The sequence below is a fragment of the Anser anser genome, assembly GCF_964211835.1.
Source record: "Anser anser genome assembly, chromosome: 2".
Lineage (NCBI taxonomy): Eukaryota > Metazoa > Chordata > Aves > Anseriformes > Anatidae > Anser > Anser anser.
Window position 1 is genome coordinate 50,439,344 of NC_139721.1, and position 23,922 is coordinate 50,463,265.

Here is a 23,922-nt window from a genome sequence, read left to right on the forward strand (position 1 = left end):
GTCTCTTTTCTATTCAGGGAGCTTAGGATACTAGTCACCAGAGAGGCTACAAGAGGAGAATTCATAATTTACAGGAAGAGCATCTTGTAAAATTTTGGGGTCAGAAGACCTTGGATAAGCTCTTAGAATAAGTTCAAGGTAATTCTAAAATGTATTCTTTACAGCTACATCTCACCTGGAGGTGGTCTGTGTGTCATTGAACTAAATACCCCTCCCCTCAAGTTATGGTACCTCCAGGACAATTTACACTGATCCCAAGATTAGGATTGGGTTATTCAGGTCATCCAGGCTGGTCTCAGGCTTTTTCTTCTGATGGGAAGGATAGAGGATAGTCTTCCTTGTATTCACTTCTAAGCAGTTCCCATAATTCTCACTTTTGATAATCGATTCAGACACTAGCTCATGTCTCAGCTGATGTCTCACTTTAGAGTCCTTGCTGAAACAGCTGAAATGTGTGCTTTTTCATGATGCCTTTAGAAGAAGGCCTCTTCCTCCTGGCTAGATTTTACAATCATGCAAGTATTAAGACTTGCTAGCGGAATTGTTCTTTGTGAAGACAAAACTTAATCCTGAGCTTCAAGGGTTTTTTTTTTTCTGATCCTTAGACAGCACGTAACCTGTTGTGAATTAGTTCTTTTAATCTGATTTGCAAGGTAATTTAAATAATTGAGTTGTCCTGCAGTTTTAACTGGAAGACAGAATAGTTTACAGTGTATGTTATTAAGTAATGCCTTACATGGACAGGATAGAATAACGAATGTGGACCATCTAGGTGAACAGTTCTTTGGAATATGGACTGGAAGAAGTTAGTGAGGTAGTAATCTCCATTTTTTTCTGTTGTTATGGGAGGAGTCTGAGGAGTAGGAATTCCTGAAAATGGAAAAGATACTATATTGATTATAAGGGCACCTCAGCATTAAAACAACAAGTAGTCTCGTAAATCAGTACAGTAATGGTTGTATTTTGTAATCTTATTGAAGACCTACCATTAGAACTCCTGTTTAATGCACTGAATTACAATTATGACAATATGAATAATAGACATGAAGATATTTAGAATGCAAATCCGTTTTCTAATATATTCTGGCAGATAATTATAACTGTACCTTTCACAGATATTTTTTTTCTTCATATACTGTTAGAATCCAGCTAGCCATCAGATATTTTTGAGGCCTATCTTTTTTTTTTTTTTTGGATTGGGAATACTATGTATCGGTTCTGGGATTCTTTCCAAAATACAGGGAAGTTGTCAGGCAATAGGTTTCAGCCTACTTTTAGAGACAAAGCTGGAAGATTCTTTTTTTATAGTCTAGATAGCCCATATTTTCTTAACTGCTTAATCGGAACTCTCATAAATATTGTTCTTCTGGATCAGATATTTGTGAAACATCCAGATGAGCATTTGCAGTTGTGTTTGCTAACTCTGTCAAGGGAAATAAAAATGCACTGTAAATAGTACTCAAGACAAACCTTTGTGGCATGGCTGGAACGAAAGGGCTCATCTGCCCTTTCAAGAGTACATTTAGTTCCAGACAAATGTTGGCTTTGCTGAAAAGGAGTACATTCAGAAAATATTTTCAACTGCAAGACATTATTCACAGCTCAGAAATTATTCCTCATTCAAATAGTATTTGATCATTAAAATAGACTTGTAGTGAACAGAAAAGAATGTCAACCAATTCACTTTTAACAGATCGTCCACCTTCCACTTCCTTTAAAATTTCTTTCAAAACATACTGAAATAAAGTGAACTTAGAAAAATAATCCTCCTCATGCTGTCTGTATAAGCATTATACTACCTTAGGCATCTTAAAAATGTGTCATTATTCGATCCCTCTTCGAATTTTCATTTGCCTCTCTTTTCCCAGATGTGTAGCGTTCCTTTTGAATCACAGGAGTTTGTAGTATATTGTTTAGTAGTGGGTAATCACTTTGTTTTGCAACAGAGGACTAGAGCTTTGGAATATTTCTATTATGTCTAAAAATGAAAGAATCTTCTCTTGATGTAAAATTAATCATTAAGGAACAAATATTCAAAATAAGGTAAGAATTAGCTGCGATGCCTGCAAACACGAAGGAAATAGATTTCCTTTTCCAAAGCCCCTGAATATCAAGAGCTGGGAGGAGGAGAGGCAGCCTCCCAGCACCCTGCAATTCTTACACAGATTTGAGAGGCGGGGAAGTATATTTCTCTATTTTTCCAGGCAGGTTTCATGTTGGAAAGAGTTGTGTTAACATGCTGTTCTCCCAATTGGAATTTTGATAGTTCAGTGCCCCACCCCCCCACCCCACCCCACCCCCCGGTATTTTGAGGATTTTCTGTATGTGGAGATATTTTTTAATTTAAAAAAATTTTTTTTTAAAGTATATTCCACTTTTAAATGTTGTATGCTGTATGGCTACTGTTGTAAAGTTTTATTTTTTTCCAAGCCTAATTTTAATACCTTGTAAAAGGTTGGGCTGTCATTCTTCTTGTAATTTTACAAAACGAAGTGTATGGACAATATCTTTTGCATATTTGGGTGTATTTTTCAGAGCTTACTGGGATGAACCTTACGGAATTATCACGGAATTATAAAGGGAACCGGTAGCTCCTTTTTACACAAATATTTGTGGAGAATGTTTCAGCAAATTTTAACCTGATGTTTTTAAGCTTTTAGTGCTGCTCTTCAAGTTAACTAATGTATGCATTCTTTATAATTATCAGCTGTGTTTCTGTACTGATGCTTTATTTTACAGAATCACACTTTTATAATCATTAGAATATTTTAAGTTTTTTTTTTTAAAGTGAGGCTAATTTATAATTCTGGAGTGAAATTTTCATTACTTCATTCTTTCATTTACAAAACTCTGAGACTTCTATGTCAGTTTAGATTAGTGGAATCAAGATAGTCAAGATAGCTTCTCAGTTCTATTACCTGGCTACATATTTTTTAAAATACCTATCAAAAAGTAAAAATAAACTTACAATATCAGCTGGAGGAAGTTTTAAGACCATGATTCACATTAGGCAGACTTATTTTTCTTGTGACCTTTCTTTGTATAATTGTTAAATGAGTAGTTTTGTGATAGCAAAACAAGTTATTACATGAATCTTTGGAAAACTGTCCACTGAAAATTTGAATAAAATGCTTGTCTCTTATTCTTTATATCTAGTTGATTCTTCCTGCATTCCTTATTTATTTATCTCCTATGCTTATCTTCTGTGAGTAATGGAACACCTATGTAGCTTTGCTTGCTCTTGTGCGCTCTTCTTTTTTGTTTCCCTTGGAAAACGTGGTTCTGGTTTATTTGCTGCATCTTCCTGCTGAATATTTTCATGTAGCCCCTATGAGTGTAAATGAGATTTATATTGAAAATCTCTTAATTGTCCTCTATTTAAGCTGTAACACATTTTCAAAGCAAAGTCTACCTGTGCCTGACCCTTTGCAAACTATTTATGTTCAGATGTTGGCATTAAGGAAAACATTTTTCACTTTATTCTGCAGTAACTATATAATAGTGTTAGCTTGTGATGGAGCATGAAATAAATGCTTGTGTCTTCACTTTATTCAGCAGTGCTTTTTATTCTGCTTTGCTAAATAGGTAATGGCCTATTGCCGCATGTAGTACATTTTCCTTTCGAGTAGTAGTTTGCTTTGTGTTGTTTCTATTTATTATCATTAAATATATAATTTTATTTATTTTTTTCTTTTGAACTAGAATCAAGACTTGAAGGTTGGCTTTCAATACCAAACAAAGGAAATATAAAGAGGCATGGCTGGAAGAAACAGGTACAAATGGATTTTTTCTTCCCTAACTCCTTTGAAAAGTTTTTTAGGCATACAGTAATGATGGAATTTGCTTTACAACTCATCTTTCTTAAACAAAATTATTGAAGTAGTTTAGTGCCTAGACATTATTAAGAAAAAAAAATCAAGAAAATTCAAGTTCAGTGTGATAATGTTGTACAAATTTGTAATAGGAGGTTGAGGAAATGCTTTACAATGAGCATCTTAGAATCATGGATCCTGTTTGGATTCTACTTTACCTTGGTCTTCATTCTCGTTATAAATTGTCATGGATAATTTTCAGTGACATTTCCTTCTCCCTTTTTTTGAAGTGGTTAGTCTCTTGAAAAGACTGGTTTATTCTCAGACCTCTGTGATGGAATGCCCACTCTAAAGAAAGTAGTATTGCTTTTCCTCCGTAGAAGGTGGTGTGTCTGTCAGACAATCATGACAATATCAATGATATCTTGTGGAGAGTGAGTGTTAAACTCTACATTATTTCAACTAACAACCGCTTAGAGTATTCCCCCCAGACCCTTAGATGAGAGTCAGTGCAATCAAGTACCATATTGAAACTGCTTGATTACTGCAGTTTGGAACCTTAGGTTTGTTACATATACTTTAAGCGCTTTTCAGTTGGTTTCTAGTTGCTTTGTCCTTCACTGTCTCTGTATTAGCAGAACTGGATGAAATTTACAGGGCAAGTTCTAGGATGTTCTGGGTGCTGTATTTGAGTCAAATGACAATAGTATTTGAATGTTCTTCAGGTGCCTCAAGAAGAATAAATTTGCAAATTTATTCCAGGACTGAAGTAATGGATGTGCAACATGTATCAAAAATTGTTTGGTAGCTAAGGCTGTTTGACTTCTGTTGTTTCAGAATTGATTTATCCAGCTTGCTGTCAGACTTTTGGCAGTGCCTTTGCCACAAATCATGTAGCTTTATTCTGCTCTGGATTATCTAAAATACTGCATCCTTTTTCTGTCAGAATACATCTGGCAGCTTTATCTACTTGTCTTCTAGAAATGGAGAATATTCATTCACCCTGTGATGATTAACTTAGTAAACTTCTGATAAATGCAGCTTCTCCACTAAAAGGCTATCTGAGCTTCTTCAGGCATGCTTAGATCCTTCAAGATACTGCAGGCAGTTACTCCATTCATACTCATTCATACTTTGCTATTTTAAATAATAATCCCTGCAATTGGAAGGAATTTGAGCTACAAATAGATGCCTCTGTCATAAAATGAATCATGCTGACAAGATCCTTAAGCTAGCTGAGATTCAAACCACTGAGACCCAGTAGTGAGGGACCATGTTAACTTGGGTGTGTGTTCTGTTGGCTGAACTATGCTGCGTCTGAAACAAGTTGGCTTGTACTTAACCTCTTTGTGTGCTCCTGCTCTAATTAGCTTTCAGTTTTGGGGTTAGTGGGAGGCATGGAACCTCAAATATAGCCATGTCCAGGTTAATTTAATGAGAAAGCTGTAACTGTATTAGCAGAAGCTGTAACTGCTAACCGTATTAGCAGAATGATTGGATTGATGTCTGAGTTGTTATAAATTGAATTGCCACATTTCTAGCTCAGATGTCAGTGGCTCTGATTTTTGTCCCATGCCCTCAGTCATTTAGCTTAAGTTAGAAAGTTTTGAGTGTGGAAAAGATTCATTTGAGAAGAAAGACTTGAGTTTAGAGGTCAAGCTATCATTAAAATGGGTTAGCCATATTTTTTATTTGGAACTTCATCCCAAGTTGAGATGATAAAAATATTTTTTGCATGGTCATAACAGGATGTTGAAGCTGTTGCATGCCTTATAGTTAAATTTCTTTTGTGAGGTTGAGTTGTTCTTTCACCAACACTTGTATGCAGAGTGATAACTGAGTTCAATTGCAGTCAGAATTTGCATTTGTTAGTAGTAGTCATTTTAAGGCCTTACTCTTATCTGTGAAAGGTAGAGGTGTGTACTTCAAAGGTAAAGAAGGTATTAGCTCTCTGTTGAAAGAGATCAAAGGAACACAAGCACAGACTCTTTTTCTTCAGTGGAGAAAATCAGACTCACACCACTACTACTTGGTACTTATTCAAGTTGATCGGACTTTGTATTAAAGAATCGTGACTAAGGAGGTGAAAGCCCTTTTTGTCAGGGGGGACAAAAAAACAAAACACAACAGCTTTTGTGGGTTTAGATGCATTTCAGTAGTTTATGTGTACAGCTGTAGCATGCAGCTTGAGCAACACGTTTTAAAAGCACTTTTCTGTAAACTTGTTAAGATAACTTGTATATTCGGATTGTGAGGTCAGACTTGGTCCTCTGTAATGAGGAGGCTCAACCTGCTCTTGTAGGAGGAGTAAACGCCATTTACTAAATAGTCAGAAACCCATTCGCTTACCTTCCAGTAACTGGAATTCAAGATGAGCTGTTCTTGTGTTCTCTTTTCTTTCCTTTCCCGTGCATGTGTGTCATGTTATACCTGAACATGGAGCCGAACTTAGACAGAACAGTCTTTTTAATTCTCTTTTAAACGTCATACATTTAAAACCTTGTTTCTAAAACATTTGAAACTGCAGGGAGGGAACTGCCACAGCTGTCAATGAGCTTATACTTATGGACAGTTGTAGCAAAGGCATTGGACTGGTAGGTCCTACTGAAGAGCAACAAGCAGCAAATGCTAAAGGTCTGAATTCACTGGGAAGTGCTTAGGTTAAAGATGTTTAATCTTAACTTGCTTGTGGGTTATAAAGCTCTTATTTTGTCTGAACAGCTTGCTTTGTTTTTCACATCATATGAACATGTTTTTCCTTCCAGTACCTAAAGGGGGCCAACAGAAAGCTGGAGAGGGGACACACTGTCAGGGGGTGTAGTGATAGCACAACGAGTAATGGCTTAAAGTTAAAAGAGGGGAGATTTTGATTAGGCATTAGGAGGAAATTCTTCACTCTGAGGGTGGTGAGGCACTGGCACAGGCTGCCCAGAGAAGCTGTGGATGCCCCATCCCTGGAGGTGCTCAAGGCCAGGCTGGATGGGGCTTTGGGCAGCCTGGTCTGGTGGGAGGTGTCCCTGCTCATGGCAGCAGGGTTTGGACTAGGTGGTCTTCAAGATCCCTTCCAACCCAAAGCATTCTGTGAAACATTTATAATTGTGTGATTATGAGCGGCACTGGAAAGGTGTCTGCATGCTTTAGGTTGAGGACTATATCTTTGCGCTTTTGGGGACAGGAAGGCAGATGCTGCAGGCATACTCAACATTTGGGTATTTTCTCGGAATTGGAGCCTAAAGCCCACCCCTGCTCTAAAACTCAGTGCCTTCCCAATAGCTCTTCCATATTCCTCAGAATCCTATGCATTCTCAAGTACTCCATTTTTTCAGTAGCATGGGATAGTTTTATTAATATGTAGGTTCTTAACAAGAGCTTTAAAATACTAAGGAAAAAAATAAACTAATCAGCACATTACTTAATATTTCTGTTTCTTAGCATCTTTACAATTCTGGAAAGTACTTTGTGGTTTGACCTTTAAAGTGGCATGCAGCAAAAGAATGTCCGTTTCTTTTTTCTTCGTCTGCAAACGTTCACTTTGCTGTCTCAGTTTATTCCTGCATCTGAAATATATACCAGAGTGTGACTTGTTTGCTCTTACTGCTGGTTTGCTTTTGCTCTTTATTATATTGGTTCATTAAAGAGAAACTGTAGGTAAGGCCACCCCTTGTTTGGTGCAAAGTACCAGTGAGTGGGAGGTGTTTACAGCTTATCAGTAAGTGATAGACTCTGTACTCCAAGAGCTGATCAGGGATGGAGTAACTTTCATAGCAACATCCCAGTAGCAACTGAAGTTTGAGTTTTGTGTATACATAGACTTACAGAGTTGTCGTGAGCGTTTCAGAGTTCTCCAGTGACAGTATGCAATCACTGTGGCTGTAGCATTGCATAGCTGTCAGTAGTATAGCTGTCTGGATGATGATTTAAGTATTTGCTGATATTAGTTTAAAAACCTTACTTTACTCAGGCTTTTATGTGCTTTTAAATGTTGTTTTTTAAAATGTAGTTTGAACTTGTTTTTATTCTTTCTTTCCCCAGTATGTCGTGGTGAGCAGTAAAAAGATACTGTTCTATAACGATGAAAAGGACAAGGACCAGTCTAATCCATCCATGGTACTAGACATAGAGTAAGTAAAGTTATCGTTGACTTTGCATAAAGATAGGCAAAAGAGCAGCGTCTGAGATCACTGATAACAAACCTAGGCACTTGGAATCAACATTCCATAAATAACTTCGGATTTTCCGTACTAGTTGGACAATGTCTGTCTGTATTTCACAGTGCTGTTACCTTCTGTGGAAGATCCTATGTTTTCTTTGTATTACTATGTCTAAAAGGTAGAGAGAAAATGAATTGCAGTATAGCACGTCTCTAGTCACCGCTTTGCTTTTATAGAAGAGATGAGCCTTATTATGAGGAGGGTCAGAAACAGAGGAACCTATGTATTACATCTCCTTCTGATTCAGTGTTACCTTTTATCTGTGCTGGCTAAGTTATACAGCTGGGTGGGAAGAAGTGGATCAGTCTCCCTGACACTGTAATACCTAGTTTGTCCAGTTGCTTCAACTGTTGCTTTCTAAAGCAGGTCATGATAGCTGTGGGGCACACAAAAATAAGGTATAGACTCTGTTTTTAGATCTCATCCCTTTGCCTCACACCTTTTTCTTGCAATCTGAGGAGGGCTCAGTATTAAGTGAGTCCAAAGCATTTTTAAATTTTCCAGATGGTTTCTATTTATTTTAAGTGAAGAAAGTAAATAAGTTGTGTTCCCTCTGCATTGGTAATACATAAGGAAAAATGTGTCAAATATCACTGAAGCCCATTGCTGTTACATGATTGTGATGTTTGAACAGCTGACCAACATTATGGGACGTTATAGAGTAGTAAGTGGAAAAAGGCTTTAAAATTTATGAATAGGTCTGCCAGTGACTAACATAACAAATGTAGTGGTCTGGAAGTAATCACAAACTCAGGAAGCACTTAAGCTGCCAATTGGTTATAAATAGGAAAAGCATTATTTTCTCTTTGAGCTTTTTCTTATTCTCTTTTCATAAACATCTGTTATGGCTACTGTTGAAAAGAGAGCCTTGGGCTGGATGGATTTACGGCCTTTAACCAGTGTAGGATGGTGTTTGTTCCAATTTTAACAACATTTTCAACACCTAGTGCCCCAAATTGCCTTTTGTGATCTTCTTACATTGATTGATTCTCGGTTAATCACATGATTTAGTGAAAAAAAGGAAGTATTGCTGTGCTTGATACGGTTACTTCCATCTAGGGCTATAAATATGCTTTTCTAGCAATAATCGTTTAGACTTCCCACTGTTCTAAGGAAGAATTTGAAAGCCTCTTTCACAGGTAAATTTGCCAAGGTGGATCTTTAACACATTTTAAGATCATCCTCTTTACAAGCTTTTGGTCTTACCTGGATAGACAAGATCTATATGATTTTAGTGAATTCCTGAAACCATACTACAGCCTCGAAGTATATAATTTTGCTTGCATAAACAGGATTTATAAGAACTTCAAAGCAATTTGGTTGTAACCTTTTAACCTTTTCTGATTCATGTTTCTTTTAATCTAGTAAGCTGTTCCATGTCCGACCTGTAACTCAAGGAGATGTATATAGAGCAGAAACTGAAGAAATTCCTAAAATATTCCAGGTAAAAAAGACGTGAATTATCTCTGTTCTAACTCCCTTCAAAAAGTTCAGTGTTGTCTTTGGAAAAACATACAAAAATATGTGATGCTTCAACAGTAACATGCTAGTATTCCTTTTTTTTAGATTCTGTATGCTAATGAGGGGGAATGCAGGAAGGATTTGGAGGTAGAACCAGTACAGCCGGCAGAGAAGACGAATTTTTTAAATCACAAAGGCCATGAATTTATTCCAACGATATACCACTTCCCAGCCAACTGTGAGGCCTGTGCCAAACCCCTTTGGCACGTCTTCAAACCCCCTGCTGCTCTGGAATGTCGAAGATGCCATGTGAAGTGCCATAGGGACCACTTGGATAGAAAAGAGGAATTAATTGCACCATGCAAAGGTACACTCATGTTTTTTGTAGCATTCCATATTCTCTGCATTTTTAGCCAGACCTCCTAACCTAAGGGATGAAAATAAAAGCACTTTAGATTAAGTGTTGTACTCTTTAGTGTTATGTTTCAGATATGAAAGGTACTGTTACAGTAATGCTGTTAATACTGGTTATGAATAGGCAGCTGTGTAAAGCCTGTGTAAGGAGGCCTTTTGTGGTGTAACTGATGTTGCTCTGCCGAGGACCTGGAGAGCATAAGGGTCCCTAGGGGTTTTTGCCCAGGTACTGGTCAGCTGCTTGGTTCCCAGACCATTCTTTCTGTCCTTGTGCATAGCCCACGTTAGGGACAATACAGTAGCCACGTCACCAGTCCATGCTGAGACCTTTGAAGAGTGGTTCTTCTGCCACTTCATGGATTGGAGTGAAGGTTTCTTCTCTGTGCTCCTGTGAAATGGAGCATTTGGAGTATGTACTCTGGAAGTCAGTCATAAAGTACCCGTGCAGCTTTCCAGCATAAGACTGAAATGAGTGTAAATTGTCTCATTTCTTGAGTATGAATGCTAGAATCAAGAATCTTAATGAAGAGAGAGAACTATTGAAAGAAACAGTATTTATAATTTCTCCCGCTGTTTATTGTCTTCTAAAACTACATAAAACGTTCAGCTACAAGCACGTATATAGATGCTGTTCTTCTTTCCAGTGGTGCAACTGGTATGTCATAATTTGTTGTTCTGATAACAAATCCTAATTTTCACTGAATCATCTTCTGCCTTTTATGTACAGTGAGTTACGATGTAACTTCAGCAAGAGACATGTTGTTACTGGCATCCTGTCAAGATGAACAGAAGAAGTGGGTGACTCATTTAGTAAAGAAGATCCCTAAGAACCCACCATCTACTTTCGTTCGAGCGTCTCCTAGAACTATGTCTACAAGATCCTCAGCAAATCAGTCATTCCGAAAAGTTGTTAAAAATACTTCTGGAAAAACTAGGTGAGAAATAAACTACAAAAGCTATGGATCTCTTTAACAACAACAACAACAAAAGAACAGCAAAAAACTCTTTATAAGTCTTAATTAACTTGAAATTGTGGAATAACTCCATCGTTAAGACTGCTGAACTGATGGTCTAAATCTCTTCTCAAATCCTGAAAGGAGGAATAGACAAAACTCTCCTGCTTTTCTTACATTTACCAGTTCAGATTTTGAAAACTACAGTAGAGATGGCAATGCCAGGCTTGCCAATGCATGTGGGGGAGCTGTTTGCATTTTTTCCTGTTTAAAAGCAAGGCTCAGTAAATATATCAGCAATGGCATATAAATGCAAGAATGATGATGATCCACGTTCATGGACTGACTCAAAGCTTGTGGAAGCTAGAGGTTGTCTGCAAATGGGGATGATATGAGAAATTTACTCAGTGATTCATAAAATCACAGAATAGCTTGGGTTGGAAAGGACCTTAAAGGTCACCTTGTTCCAGCCCCCTGCCAACACCTCCCACCAGACCAGGCTGCCCAAAGCCCCATCCAGCCTGGCCTTGAACACCTCCAGGGATGGGGCATCCACAGCTTCTCTGGGCAACCTGTTGAAGTGTCTCACTTCCCTCCGAGTAAAGAATTTCTTCCTAATGTCTAATCTAAATCTCCCCTCTTTTAGTTTAAAGCCATTCCCCATGTCCTATCACCATGCTCCCTGACAAAGAGTCCCTCCCCATCTTTCCTGGAGGCCCCCTTTTTAGGTACTGGAAGGCCGCTGTAAGAGCCTTCCCAGAAGGCCTCCCCAGAGCTGTCTCGTCTCCAGGCTTAACAACCCCAGCTCTCTCAGCCTGTCCTCATAGGAGAGGTGCTCCAGCCCTCTGATCATCCTGGTGGCCCTCCTCTGGGCTCACTCCAACTGGTCCATGTCTTTATGCTGGGGGCCCCAAAGCTGAACGCAGTGCTCCAGGTGGGGTCTCATGAGAGCAGAGCAGAGGGGGAGAATCACCTCCCTCGACCTCCTGGCCACGCTGCTTTTGATGCAGCCTGGGATAGGGTTGGCTTTCAGGGCTGCAGATGGACGTTGCTGACTCATGTTGAGCTTCTCATCAACCAGGGATTCATGGGTTTGTGTCAGAAGCCACCAAGAAACTTCTGGATTCTCAGACTGTTTATTCTATTTCTGTTAGTGTCAGGCAGGTTAAATGATGATTCCATTCCTTGTCCTTGCTCACTCATTCCCTGTCTTCTCCTGTCTCATCAGTTGTTTGGTAGAGCTATTTGTGACCCTATGCATTAACCAGGGCCAGATTTAAAATATACTTCTTCTTTAATGCTAGGACATTGTACTGATTTTTAACTTGCTTTCTGATAGTATGCATGTTCCTTTCCCCCAAAATAACTGAATAGGTGGACAGTTAGATGTGAAATCTTGTTAAATTGTTTTGTCTACAGAATGTCCACTTCTCCCAACTTCCATAAGCTTTATAATGCTTCAGTGTTTCCAAACTTAGTTTTCCTTCAGTCCTCAACTTTCTGGGATTTATTAAAAAATGTTATCCTTCTCCCCACCAAGATTAGCCATATCTTTTACAAATTTTGGATCTAAGTTGTATCTGCTGATTTAAAATATGCATCATTAATAGTTATTTAACATCTTTATTTACAATAGAACTGTTGAAATACTCTTGTTCTGTGACTGGGAAAAATACCAAGTGATTTTTATATATCATATGATACATAAATAATCAGAGGATTCTAGAAACTAGTTACTGAAGGCAGACCTTATAAGGTCTGCCTTTAAAAACAGGCAGATAAAAGTTTAAAAGTTTAAAAACAGGCAGCTTAAAAACAGGCAGATAAAGGCAATAGAAATGTTTAGAACTGGCTAAAGAATGCTGTTACTGATTAGTAAGATTTTTCAGTGAGTCTTGGACTACCTAAGACCAAAAGAAAAAGCATATTGTGTTTGCTACTTAAAAGAAATAAGTGGAATGATTTTGATACTGACTGACCATTCCAATATCAATTCTGGGGAAAAAAAAATGTTAATATAAAATTCATTAATATAGTTTCAAGAGTTTTTAAAATATGATGGTGAAATGATATTAGGCAGCATCACTTACTGAAAATGGCAATTGAACACAGTATCTTTTGAGACAGTATTCTTGGTCTGAAAAAAAGAATACATAGTATTTATATTTTAGGACAATATGGAGTTATTACGAAGAAATTAGAATGATACAAACCCAACACAGCATATGTTTCATAGTTTAAATTGATAGTTACCCAAGTGTAAAGGTCAGAGGGTCACCATCACCATCTTCCAGCAGCTAACGTGATGCTGCAAGACTGGGATTCTTGTCACTTTTCTCACCTGCCCTATTACTGAACTACAGTCATACAGAGAGTTGATAAGTAAGGAACAGCAAAACTAGTGATTGATTTCTTAAAATCAGTTCATTAATTCATTTTCATTGTCTTAATAGAGATGCTGTTCATGGTGGTCTTCAGCAAGACCGAATTTACAGCTAATTCCTTATAGGGTGAACAATTGTGTATATGAAACTTTACAGTAGCTCTTAAAAGAACGGGTCTGTTTGGGGAGATCAGTTACACAACTTCTTTAATTAATCCTGTGGGCCCTTGTCTTGTTAGAATGGTACAGAATCATAGAAACGTGGAAGTAGTGAACAGGAACTTTTTTTAAATGAGAAAATATTATTTTTAAAGATGCTCAGGCACAAGAGATACAATGATCCTAATAGCTCACCAGCACTAAAAGGAGAGCTGCAGACTCGTGCTTTTCTATCTTCTGTGAGCTTCACAGACTACCTCAGTAAATGTATGTATTTCCAGCAGAGAATTAATCCAGGAATGTTTTCAATCGAGTAAAACCCTCAGAAGGAAGCACAACAAGAAAGAAACCCTTACATCCCTTCTCACCCTCCCATCTCTGTGTCCCCCAAATAGTGGCTTTCTGTTGGGTTAAGAAGTTACTGTGGTTCATGGAAGAGTCCAGAGCTCCAGATCTGTCTCAGGAATGAGAGGAAGGACAAAGGTTTTCTACTTGTGTAGCTGTTCACAATACTGCAGTCTTGCATTTTCTCCATCTGCCCAAGCGTACAGCTTCTGTTCAGACCTTTTTTTCATCACCAAGTGTGAACTCCCGGGTTCTTGGGAAGAAATAAAGCTCCTAAGTTTTCTGGCAATTCAGAATCATAGAATATCCCGAGTTGGAAGGGACTTAGATGGATCATTGAGTCCAACTCCTGGCACCACACAGGTCTACCCCAAAATTCAGACCATATGACTGAGAGCACAGTCCAAACTCCGACAGGCTTGGTGCTGTGACTGTGTCCCTGGGGAGCCTGTTCCAGTGTGCAACAACCATCGGTGAAGAACCTTTTCTTGATATCCAGCCTGAACCTCCCCTGTCACAGTTTGACTATCTTCCCTTAGGTACTATCGCTGGTCACCGGAGAGAACAGATAGGCACCTGCCCTTCCCTCCCCCTCGTGAGGGAGCTGCAGGCCGCCATGAGGCCTCCCCTCAGCCTCCTCTTTTCCAGGCTGAATAAACCAAGGGACCTCAGCTGCTCCTCATACGTCTTCCCCTCTAGACCCTTCACCATCTTTGTAGCCCTAGAAGTTAATATTCGCATGGTATCCTTCATCTTTTTATCTTCTTGGATTTTGCTAGCACAGGCAGTGATGTGAATCAAACAGTTAACATTTACTATGACTCTTCGTAGGGTTAGCCTGTATCCATTAGTGAACTTGGTGACACAATTGGTATTTGACCTTAGAAATCTTTAATGATGTTTAATATTGACATAGAACACGGAATTAATTTAAAGCAAACTGTTTTACTGCTGCATATTGTAGGCACCGAGTGTGGAGGAAGAAGCATGTTGAGCATAAACAATTTAGAGAGGCACAGCTCTTGACCAGCGAGAGCGCTAGGTATGTGCGTGCTGCCAGCCTGTTGTGCTGCATGCCGGAGGCAGGTGGGGAGCCCACACACGTCACTGACGCTTGAGGAGCTGCTTGGGCGGCTTTGTGCACGCTTTGTGCACGCTCCGTCCCCGCTGTGTAGAGGGGAGACAGCTGACGCTGGGCTAACTGCAACGTAATGGGGCTTGCGTGGCACTTGCAGGCAATGCGAGCGAATGATGGAAGGATTCGGAGTTACACCAAGCATAAAAGTACCAGAGAAAAGATTAGATAGGAACTTCTTTCAAGCTGTTCTTCTGTGGATGGTTTTCTGACTCTAAGACAGACTTGATGTTAGTCGTGGCTATGAACTAGACAACGGCCGCTGCGATGTAGCGTGGCCAGCCTGTGCCCAGGTACCAGTACGCATTCTGTTCTGTATGTCCAGGAAGGGGCAGGGGACTTTCAGTAGGAGAATTCACTTCTAATGTACCAGATATTTAGATTATTAAATAAACTTATCGCAAATCTTTTATACTGAGCACTTAACTGGTGATTGGACAGTAGCTGAGCTAATCTGACAGCTGGTTTCCACTGTAAGGGGAGGATTCTTGTTTTGTCTTCCTTCCCTGCTCTTCTGTCGCTTGCTCCTGGGTAGGTACTTGAAATGAGCATTTGCTCCCTTTCTGAAAGGTCCACAGTTCAGTTTCCTGACTGTCAAAAAGAACTCTAGACTTATTTGGTGACTGGAATCAGCCCACTGAGAAGTGGGGTGACTGCCAAAGCTGAGGAAAGGTAGGTAGGAGGGTGCTCCTCCGGGGCTGGGAAGAAAAGTGGAGGAACCCTTTTCGTTTCAGGTGTCAGTGCGTTGTTAGATTGTCTTCCCTGAACTCAAGTCGCTGCACCCCGCAGTTCTCATCCTGACCTCTGTGCTTAGGGAGTAAGAGAAGCAGTGACAATTTTTATGGGATACAATTTTATCTTAGCTTTTACCAGGTATCTGAAAATTGTTCCTTGTCAGACAGGATAGCACAGTTCAATCTCATTAAGTCCTACCTTGTGAGCAGGCATTTTATATTTTATTGAATGGATACAGACTTTAACATGCTTTAAGACATTTTAGTACATTTAATTTAGATCTGATCTGGCTTTCTTTGCAGTTGATAGGCAGTGCTCTGTTGACATTATGGGGAGGTGTATCAGACCCATTAAAATGAACCTCAAATATAAGTTCATTTTAAGTCTTACTCCTCATTTTAATATCTTACCACTAATAAATATGAATTAGACATTCATAATGAACTTGCTAGCAATTGCAGTACTGCTTCTAGGTCTGAAACTACGCTTCCTAGTTTATAGTATGCTAATTTATGCTCATTGTATCAGCACAGTTGAGGTGCTTTGTTTTAATATATTTGGACTTGGACACCTGATCAAGTTAATGCATGTTTAAAACAAAACTCCCGTGCATTAGATGAGCTCTGGCAACTGCATGTGTGTGCTCTTAGCCCTACAAAAGCCTTTTCTTGTCCTGCAAGTGAAAGAGGGTCACCTTACATTTGCCATAAATACACTCATGATTGTTTACTCTTACTGCAGCTTTCCTGGTAAATGATTAACATTATCGTCTGCCTGATCTCTGTGTAAATTTAATGTTGTCAGAAATTAAGAACACTTTGTGGAAGATGTTTTTAGTGTTGTACATGTCAACTGAAAAATAATTTAACTGAGGTATTTTCTACAGTGAAGCTCTTAACATAATGCCCAAATATTATGAAACTAATTTTTGCATTTATTATTAATTGTCTGTTTTCTTCTTTGTTCCAGCTAACCACGTGTACAGTGCTTAATGGAATCTCATGGGATGCGGTCTGAAAAACAGGGCTTTTTTAACCACACAGAGCAGTGCAGACAGGCTGTTGTTCCTTTCAACATAACTATCACAGGCTTCAGGGTTAAGATTGCTATTACTGTCTCCTCCTTGCTTTGGCACAAAAGCACGCTGAGGGTGTTTAATTGCGGGTTTGCCTAAAGGTAGATTAGATTAATTATTACTATGTAATGCAAGTTAAAGCAAATAAAGCTTAGCTAGGTGTATAAAAAAAAAAAGGTGCTGCCTTTTTGGATAAAAAAAGCAAGCCTGTCAATCATGATGAAATACAGCCAACTTTCTTCGTATCAGTGAAAGAAGAAGACTGTTTACCCTGTGAGGGGGATATTTATGTCAAGATGAGCATATGAAACGGAGTAGAGGAGGAAGGTTTCTCAATGAGAAGGACTGCAATTGCTTTCAAGACTCAAAGTTGTGCTCTTGAAGACTGCAGAACTAGCTTAAAAATGAAGCCTTATCACTTGAACTTCAGTGCCTTCACTGCAGAGTTCTTAACAGCCTTAATGCTAATCACCCACTATGGAATGGATCGAAGTGTTAAATATTTTGCATTATGCTTTACAAAATACCGATTCAGCAGGTTTGTAAAGGGGGCGGGGGGGGAAACAAGTAATTGCCTTTAATCTATGCATTTTTTGCCAAGCCATACTGAATTATTTTACTATTAGAGGCATTAGAAACTAACAGTAAGGAGAACCAAGTTTGGAAGCATATTTTGGGGTACATCATTTCTATAACTGTGTAATGTATTGCCTTACAATTTTAAGTGATAACATACATTAAGTTAACATATATGCACTGTTTGAAATGTAAATTATTCTTAGAACACTTTTACTGAGTTTTACGTTGTCCTTTTAGTGCCTTAATTTGAGATAATTGTATTATTGCCATGTCAGTAAATGTAGAAATGTAAAAGTAAACAAAGGAAACCTCAAAAAAAGGAAAAAAAAAAAAAGGCAAAACTATTGTATATCAGTGGCTTTTACTGAACTTTAATTGGGTTAAGTACTGTAGATGCTAGATGAATTTTCTAAATTAAATACAGTCTTTGAATGAGAATTCCTCTTACAAAGGGACTGGTTCTGGTTTGTAAGGCAAGAAATGTGTAGGCAATGCAAAAAGAAAAAAAAGCATGTAACACAAGCTCCAGGTAATTCAGGAATTTCAGTAAATGCTGTCAGACTCTTTCTTGCTTTGTAGCAGGAATACATTCATGGTATGGGCAGTATGGTTTTATTTTATTTTATTTCTTAACCAAATACCTCCTCAGTAATTTATAATGGCTTTGCAGTTGTGTATTAAATAAGAAGCACTGGAAAACTGATTCGTCCTTAGGACGATATGCATGTTTCAAGTGGTATTGAAAGCCGCACTGATGGATATGTAATAATAAACATATCTGTTATTAATATGGTTATGACTCTGTGCTCATTTAATGAGAAATAAAGTAATTTATGGAAGGACCCGTTTGAAAATGACTGGCATGGTGTTTTCTCCTGACTGCATTTTACATGTCTTTCTAACCATTCAGACATTACAACAGGTTCTAGCAGAAGGTGCATTTGCATCAGGGGACTGAAAGTTGTTTTTTTTTTTTCCTATTCTACATGAAATAGTAAACACCATATTAAATTTTTCATTCCCGTATTCTCCTGGCCTGCTGTAGTAGCATAATTATATTTATTATTCAGCCACCTGACCGAGCTTGTCTTGTGATTGCGAAGGTTCTGGTGTTAAAGATGCTTCATCCTTCATGATGCAGAAATCCTGCTCATCTGAGGGGAGGGAACCCAGAAAAAGGAACCCTTCTCCAAAGAGGAAAAACAGCCTGTGCATGCCATGAAGCTGTCTGTGAGCCGCCCTGGGTAATCCGCCACGGTCTTCAGAAGATTGGACCAGTAGGGACAAGTTGCACGCAAACAATTGTGACTTTGGAGGTCACGGTGATAGGACATGTAGATAAGTAGAAGTAGGTGACGTGGTAATTTCAAAAGGTTCCTCTGTGTCGAGCTTGCTGTATCAGAAACGTCAGCAATTTTCAAAGCTGTGAATGAAGCGCATGCTAAAGACTACCTACCTGACCTGCTCTAACCTCCCCTCATGGACCTAGAGGGAAAATAATATAATAGGGTGATTAAATATATTATGGGAAACCTAGAGCAATAGAGGAGGTCAATGGCCAGGACATGCACCAAGCCAGATGAATTTTTGCGTTGCTTTTCCACTTTCCTTTTTGTAACTGGCTTATCTCTACAGGATCAAAGCCTCCTGCTTGAATAATTAATCTTTCTCAAAAAAAAATAATAAAAATGTATCTTGTAATTCTGTGTTTTATGAATTGGAAAAAAAAAAGGCATAAAACCTGGTATGAATATACAATGACTAGTGGGAGGAGGGAAAAATGGATTTGCTCTACAGATTGCTAAAAAAGTTCTGGAAGTGACAGTACATGCCAGTGCTGAAATTCTGCAATTCTTTTTAAATGCTGATTTTCCTTGGGAAAAAAAGCAGCAGACATAATGAAGTGTGATATTATGTTGACCTGTATGTCTAGGATAGGTTGCAACTGAAATACTGTAATAATAAAGTCTAGACATGCAAATTACAGTTTGTGTGTGCTGGTATACTGATGTTGGCACTTGTTTTCTCTAAGCCAGGTGCCTATCTACACGAATTGCTACACTTTAAATAACAAATTCAGCCAAAGGTTTCTAGTGTAATACCTATAATCTCAACTGTGCAAGCAAAAGTTTTTGGGGAAAATGCTATTAAATCAATTTTTTAAAAGTTACTAAACATCGGTTTTGCAATCTAGGAGGAAGAAAAAAAGCAGTTCCCTGCTATGTTCACTACAGCTCCACTTTTTCTGTCTTGCCTTCTTTTGTTTAGCTTTTGCCACTGTTGTTAATGATTCCTCTCTTACAGGAGTGCTTTGCTCATTTAACACAGTGGCAGAGTCATCAAGAGAATGCAGAAGCTGTGAAGAGCTGGCATAAATCATCGTGGCTTCATTCATGCAGGGGAAGCCCTAGGTTTATACGCCATTTGGGGAAATCAGATGTCTAGATTATTCTGTGATTTTTATTTGCTCCCGTATTTCCATTTTCTATTATTGTACTAGGTTGAAAGCTCATTAATGGTGGTAGAATGCCCAAATCTACTCTTCTTCATTTCCTCTTCAAGTATTTCTCCTGAAGGAAACAGGAAAATAAAAATTATAAAAGAGTAGCCAACTGTGGCAAAAAAGCCTGAAAAATAAGAAAAGGGTATTGCCTCTCCCACAAGTGGGTTTTCGCAGCAGCCAGGGAGGCTATAGCCAGAAGCAAGTCAATGATTGCGTAGTTCCTGTGAGAAAACACAGGCGGCAGGTGCTGAGCTTCCCTCCATGAGCTGGTGAACTGTAGCGGTAATTTTTAATGTACTTGGTACAAACATGAAAAATGCAAAAAGGGAAGAGGTTGTTTGTTTTTTTTTTAATACAAAATGGAAATTAGACTTATTGCAGATTTTTGTATGCATTGATCATAAAAACCCTGCATCTATTTTCCATCTCTTGATGCTGCTTTTTTATGCTTATTTTCAATTTCCTTTAACCTTCATGGTTGCCCTATTATCACTAGGGCATCAGTAGGAAACTAGCATTTCTGATGTGGTACAGCCGTAAAACAAAAAGAATGAGAGCAGAACAATGCCAGTCTAAGAGAATTAAAATCCTCTTCTGTGGTCTCTGCTGCTTCCCCTGTGTTATGCCTTGGCGTCTGTGGAAGGAGCATGCACCTGAAGACAGATGGAAAAGGTAATGCCAGACTGGGGATGCATGAGCAAAGGCATTTGCAGATCACATATTATTTGGCCTGAAACATTTCGGTGTTACTAGGGGAAAAAAAATATAGAAAAAAGTTTAAGATTTCATACATCTTTAATTTTCTGCTTTTCAATTACTTTTTCCTAGTTTTCCATAATTGCGATATGTTAGCCAAGAATCTAGACCTATATACCGTATTATTTTTGTTACTTATCACTGAACAAGATCCCTTTGACAATTTGGTGCCACAATCCCTACTTAGATAATCATAGAATGGTTTGGGTTAAAGACCATCTAGTTCCACCCTGGCCTTGAACACCTCCAGGGATGGGGCATCCACAGCTTCTCTGGGCAGCCTGTGCCAGTGCCTCACCACCCTCACAGTGAAGATTTTCCTCCTACCTTCTAATCTAAATCTCCCCTCTTTCAGTTCAACACTATAATCCCTATTTGCCCTTTACTTGATAACCAGTTATCCCAAATATTTAAAGGGAGGAACAAAAAAAAAAGGATAAAAAGTATTTCACAGATTAGGTTCCTTCCCAAGAAGCTATTTGTTCATGTTATGCAGAAGAGTATCAGCATCTATGTAGAATAAATACACATAGGAATGGTTATACTGTGTTCTTGAAACATTTAGTTTTGTTCTCATTTTCCATCCCACAGACATGTCCTCCTGGAGAGCCACAATGCAAAAAGTTTGAAAACCATGAAAGGCAACTGATAACGCTGAAACGGGAGATAATATGAATGCTACTTTAAGCATCTCCCAGACTGCTACATTTTTTGCCTGCCATTACATTTTCTGTACCGGGCCGGTAGAAGTCACAGCTTCTTAACACTGCAATTTTCAGCTTGTTGTCACTGTCATGTGGGGACCAGATGTAAGGGTGGATTTCAGGATGGGGGTGCCCAGGCTGCCCCAGGCCCCCCCCCCCCCGGCAGCTTTAGGAGCTGCTACTGCACAGGGCAGTCAGGGCGATCCCCTTCTGGGCCTTGCTCAGCCCCGTGCGGTGCTGGAAATGTTGTGCACACTGTACCGTTTTTTGTTGGTGGGTTTTTTTGTTTGTTTGTTTTTTTTCCAGGTATCTTGTTTCTGTTGCTTGTTTTCTGGGCCCTCATCGGGAGACATTCAAGGCTGTGCAGTAAAGTGGAATGCTGACCTTTACTATACGTGAAAAGCTTTTTCTTTAAATGTGTAGAGCACTACAAAACACCAGGACACTGTAAAATCACACCTAAGGCACTTTAAGATTCTTTTGAGTTTAATATGCGTGGTGGTTATCTGTAAGACAGGATTGCACGTGATTGGATCCTACCTGGGCTGTGAGTACACCTTCATCAAAGCTTCTAAAGCCTGACGATACACAGAAGGATTCCCAAGAACATTATGTTCCTCACTGAAAAAATGTACAGTTAGACGTGCACGTGTCAATGTACTGGATGAGGATACCACATCTTCCCCTGTAAAGAAACAAGAAAAGTAAACGCAGTATTTTAACTCCTGAGACTAATTATCTGAAATGAAGAATACCATTTTTATTCTACCACAGACATGCAAAAGCAGCTAAAACGAGCCTTGCAAAGGGTTTGTCTTGCTTCCCCACCCCTTTTGCTGTACCGTAGCACCTGCTTGTACCGTCTGAGGGTGCACTCACTGCCTGTGCTCTTCAGAACCGAGCTAATTTCATAGAGCAAAAGACTTGTAAACGGATCCGGACTCGCTCTCACCAATCGTCCAATATTAATAAATCCTGCTAGGGCTATTGGCCTGCATGCAGCATTGTGCTAACAGCACGATGCAGCCTGGCTTTGGGATGGCCGCTGGCTTGCATCTGGCCGGCTCAGAATGCAAAGTCGCAGTGCTCAGGCTGCTTCGCAAAAGGCATGGGCACGCGGTCAGGGCAGGCAGCTCCTCTCCACACCCAGACCAGTCTTCACTTCTTAGTCTTCACCAAAGAGAAAGATGCATTTAATAATGTTCAACTGGTCTTTTACAATTTCAATGTAGTAAAGGTACTCTGCACGTCCATTCATATTTATACGTAACGTTGCACTCCTTGTTTCTATACGCCTTACGTCAGTTTGTGGAAGATTCAAAGAAGCCGGCATCTGTCTGGTGATCCTCTCCTTAAGGAAACAGGCAAGAAGCTGTTATGGGAGGGAAAAGGCCTAAAAGATCATGGAGGAAAGAAAAGGGAAAGCGGGAGGTAGTGCTTCTTCGTCGTGGGGAGGCTGGGAAGTGTTTTCCTGCAGGTACAAAGCCAGATTCTTCTCTTTCAGCACAGCACCCTCTAGTGCCTTTCCACGCTCTGGAAACGAGTGATCTGTTTGTGCCTGAGGTGAGACCTGATCCTCTAAAGGTCACACCACAGGGGGAGAACGTGTTCTGTTCAGCTTCAATTTTTGTTTAGGAGCCAGGAATAAACGATCTCTATATAGGTGGCTGTCAGTATTAAGAACAAATGGCTAGACTGGAAATACCCTGCATTTACACTCATGAACAGGCAGCTGTGATCTGTTCTGACTTTAATACATGGTTTGCAGGACCTCACACGAGCTGGACTAAAGCTTTTCTAGAAAGCTAGCTTGTCTCCTTTAAGCAACCCAAACTCGTAAATGATTCATCACGCTTGCTGATAGCCTTTTACAATGCTTAAGTTTGCCTCAGTAATCGGAAACCCCGTCATAACTCAAGATAGAGCTTCTCTGCAAAACAATCCTTGCTCCCCAGAGCCTCTCCTTTATACGTCTAGGAGCCTACAGTGAACAACAGAACCCACTTTACTTCCTTTCAGTGACAGACCTCAAAGACTGAAATTTCTAAGCCTTCTGTGTTAAAGCTGATTTGCAAGGCCTGGATTATTTTTATGGCTGTTCTGTAAAACTTTCAACTGTTCGGAACTGAAAACCACGTTCTGGGAGCACTGTTTATGAAGGTGGTATTTCTTGGTGTATATTTCTTGGTGGAATAGTGTTGGGATGTCGGGAGGTGGTAGCTAGGAGGGGTCTGAGGAAACCAAGAGGAGAGATTCGAGAAGTTTCATTCTGGCATTCACTTCATTTTTGTATGTTTAAGCACTATTTTGGTTTCTTTAATCGGGCAAACACCAAGAGCTTTTGTAGAAGCAGGTGAGGCTCATGGGCCCATGTCCCTAAACTTATTGATTGTAGTATCTTCATGATTTTTATTTTTTTAACTGTTTGGAGGATTCTTATCTACAACTATTGCACCAGTCTTCCGGCATTCCTCAGCAGCCACCTTTCACTGAAAATTAAATCTGCAATTGCTGGTACGTTCATCCCCCCCTCTCAACACTTGGCTCGGTACGCTTCGGGGAACCAACCCTTCCCAGACGCATTTCGCGGTGGCTCCGCGCTCAGTTTGCTCGAAATCACTATTTTTTTTTTCCAATTTTATTAACGAATTAGATCCGCCACCCGTGCGCCCGCCCGTTTTGAGCCGGCGGGCAGCG

General features: G+C 39.4%; 1 protein-coding gene and 1 long non-coding RNA gene across 3 annotated transcripts in view; one reads left to right on the top strand and one right to left on the bottom strand.

The window, feature by feature from the left end:
• The window catches only part of ROCK1 (Rho associated coiled-coil containing protein kinase 1), a 90,101-nt gene extending 72,051 nt beyond the window's left edge, over positions 1–18,050 (top strand). The window contains exons 29-34 of the mRNA XM_083821860.1: positions 3,703–3,773; positions 7,845–7,933; positions 9,389–9,467; positions 9,590–9,851; positions 10,626–10,833; positions 16,578–18,050. Of these exons, the coding sequence (XP_083677986.1) occupies positions 3,703–3,773; positions 7,845–7,933; positions 9,389–9,467; positions 9,590–9,851; positions 10,626–10,833; positions 16,578–16,581 (713 nt within the window). The 3' untranslated portion in view covers positions 16,582–18,050. The remainder of the gene's footprint in view (positions 1–3,702; positions 3,774–7,844; positions 7,934–9,388; positions 9,468–9,589; positions 9,852–10,625; positions 10,834–16,577) is intronic.
• LOC310893230 lies at positions 17,006–23,380 on the bottom strand. 2 transcript variants are annotated; one of them, XR_014578831.1, is made up of 2 exons: positions 21,766–23,380; positions 17,006–19,832 (listed from the first exon to the last, which is right to left on the bottom strand). It is a non-coding gene; the product is annotated as an uncharacterized lncRNA (long non-coding RNA). The 2 variants fall into 2 exon arrangements; XR_014578832.1 differs by having other exon boundaries at positions 17,006–20,514.
• Between the last annotated feature and the right edge of the window lie 542 nt (positions 23,381–23,922).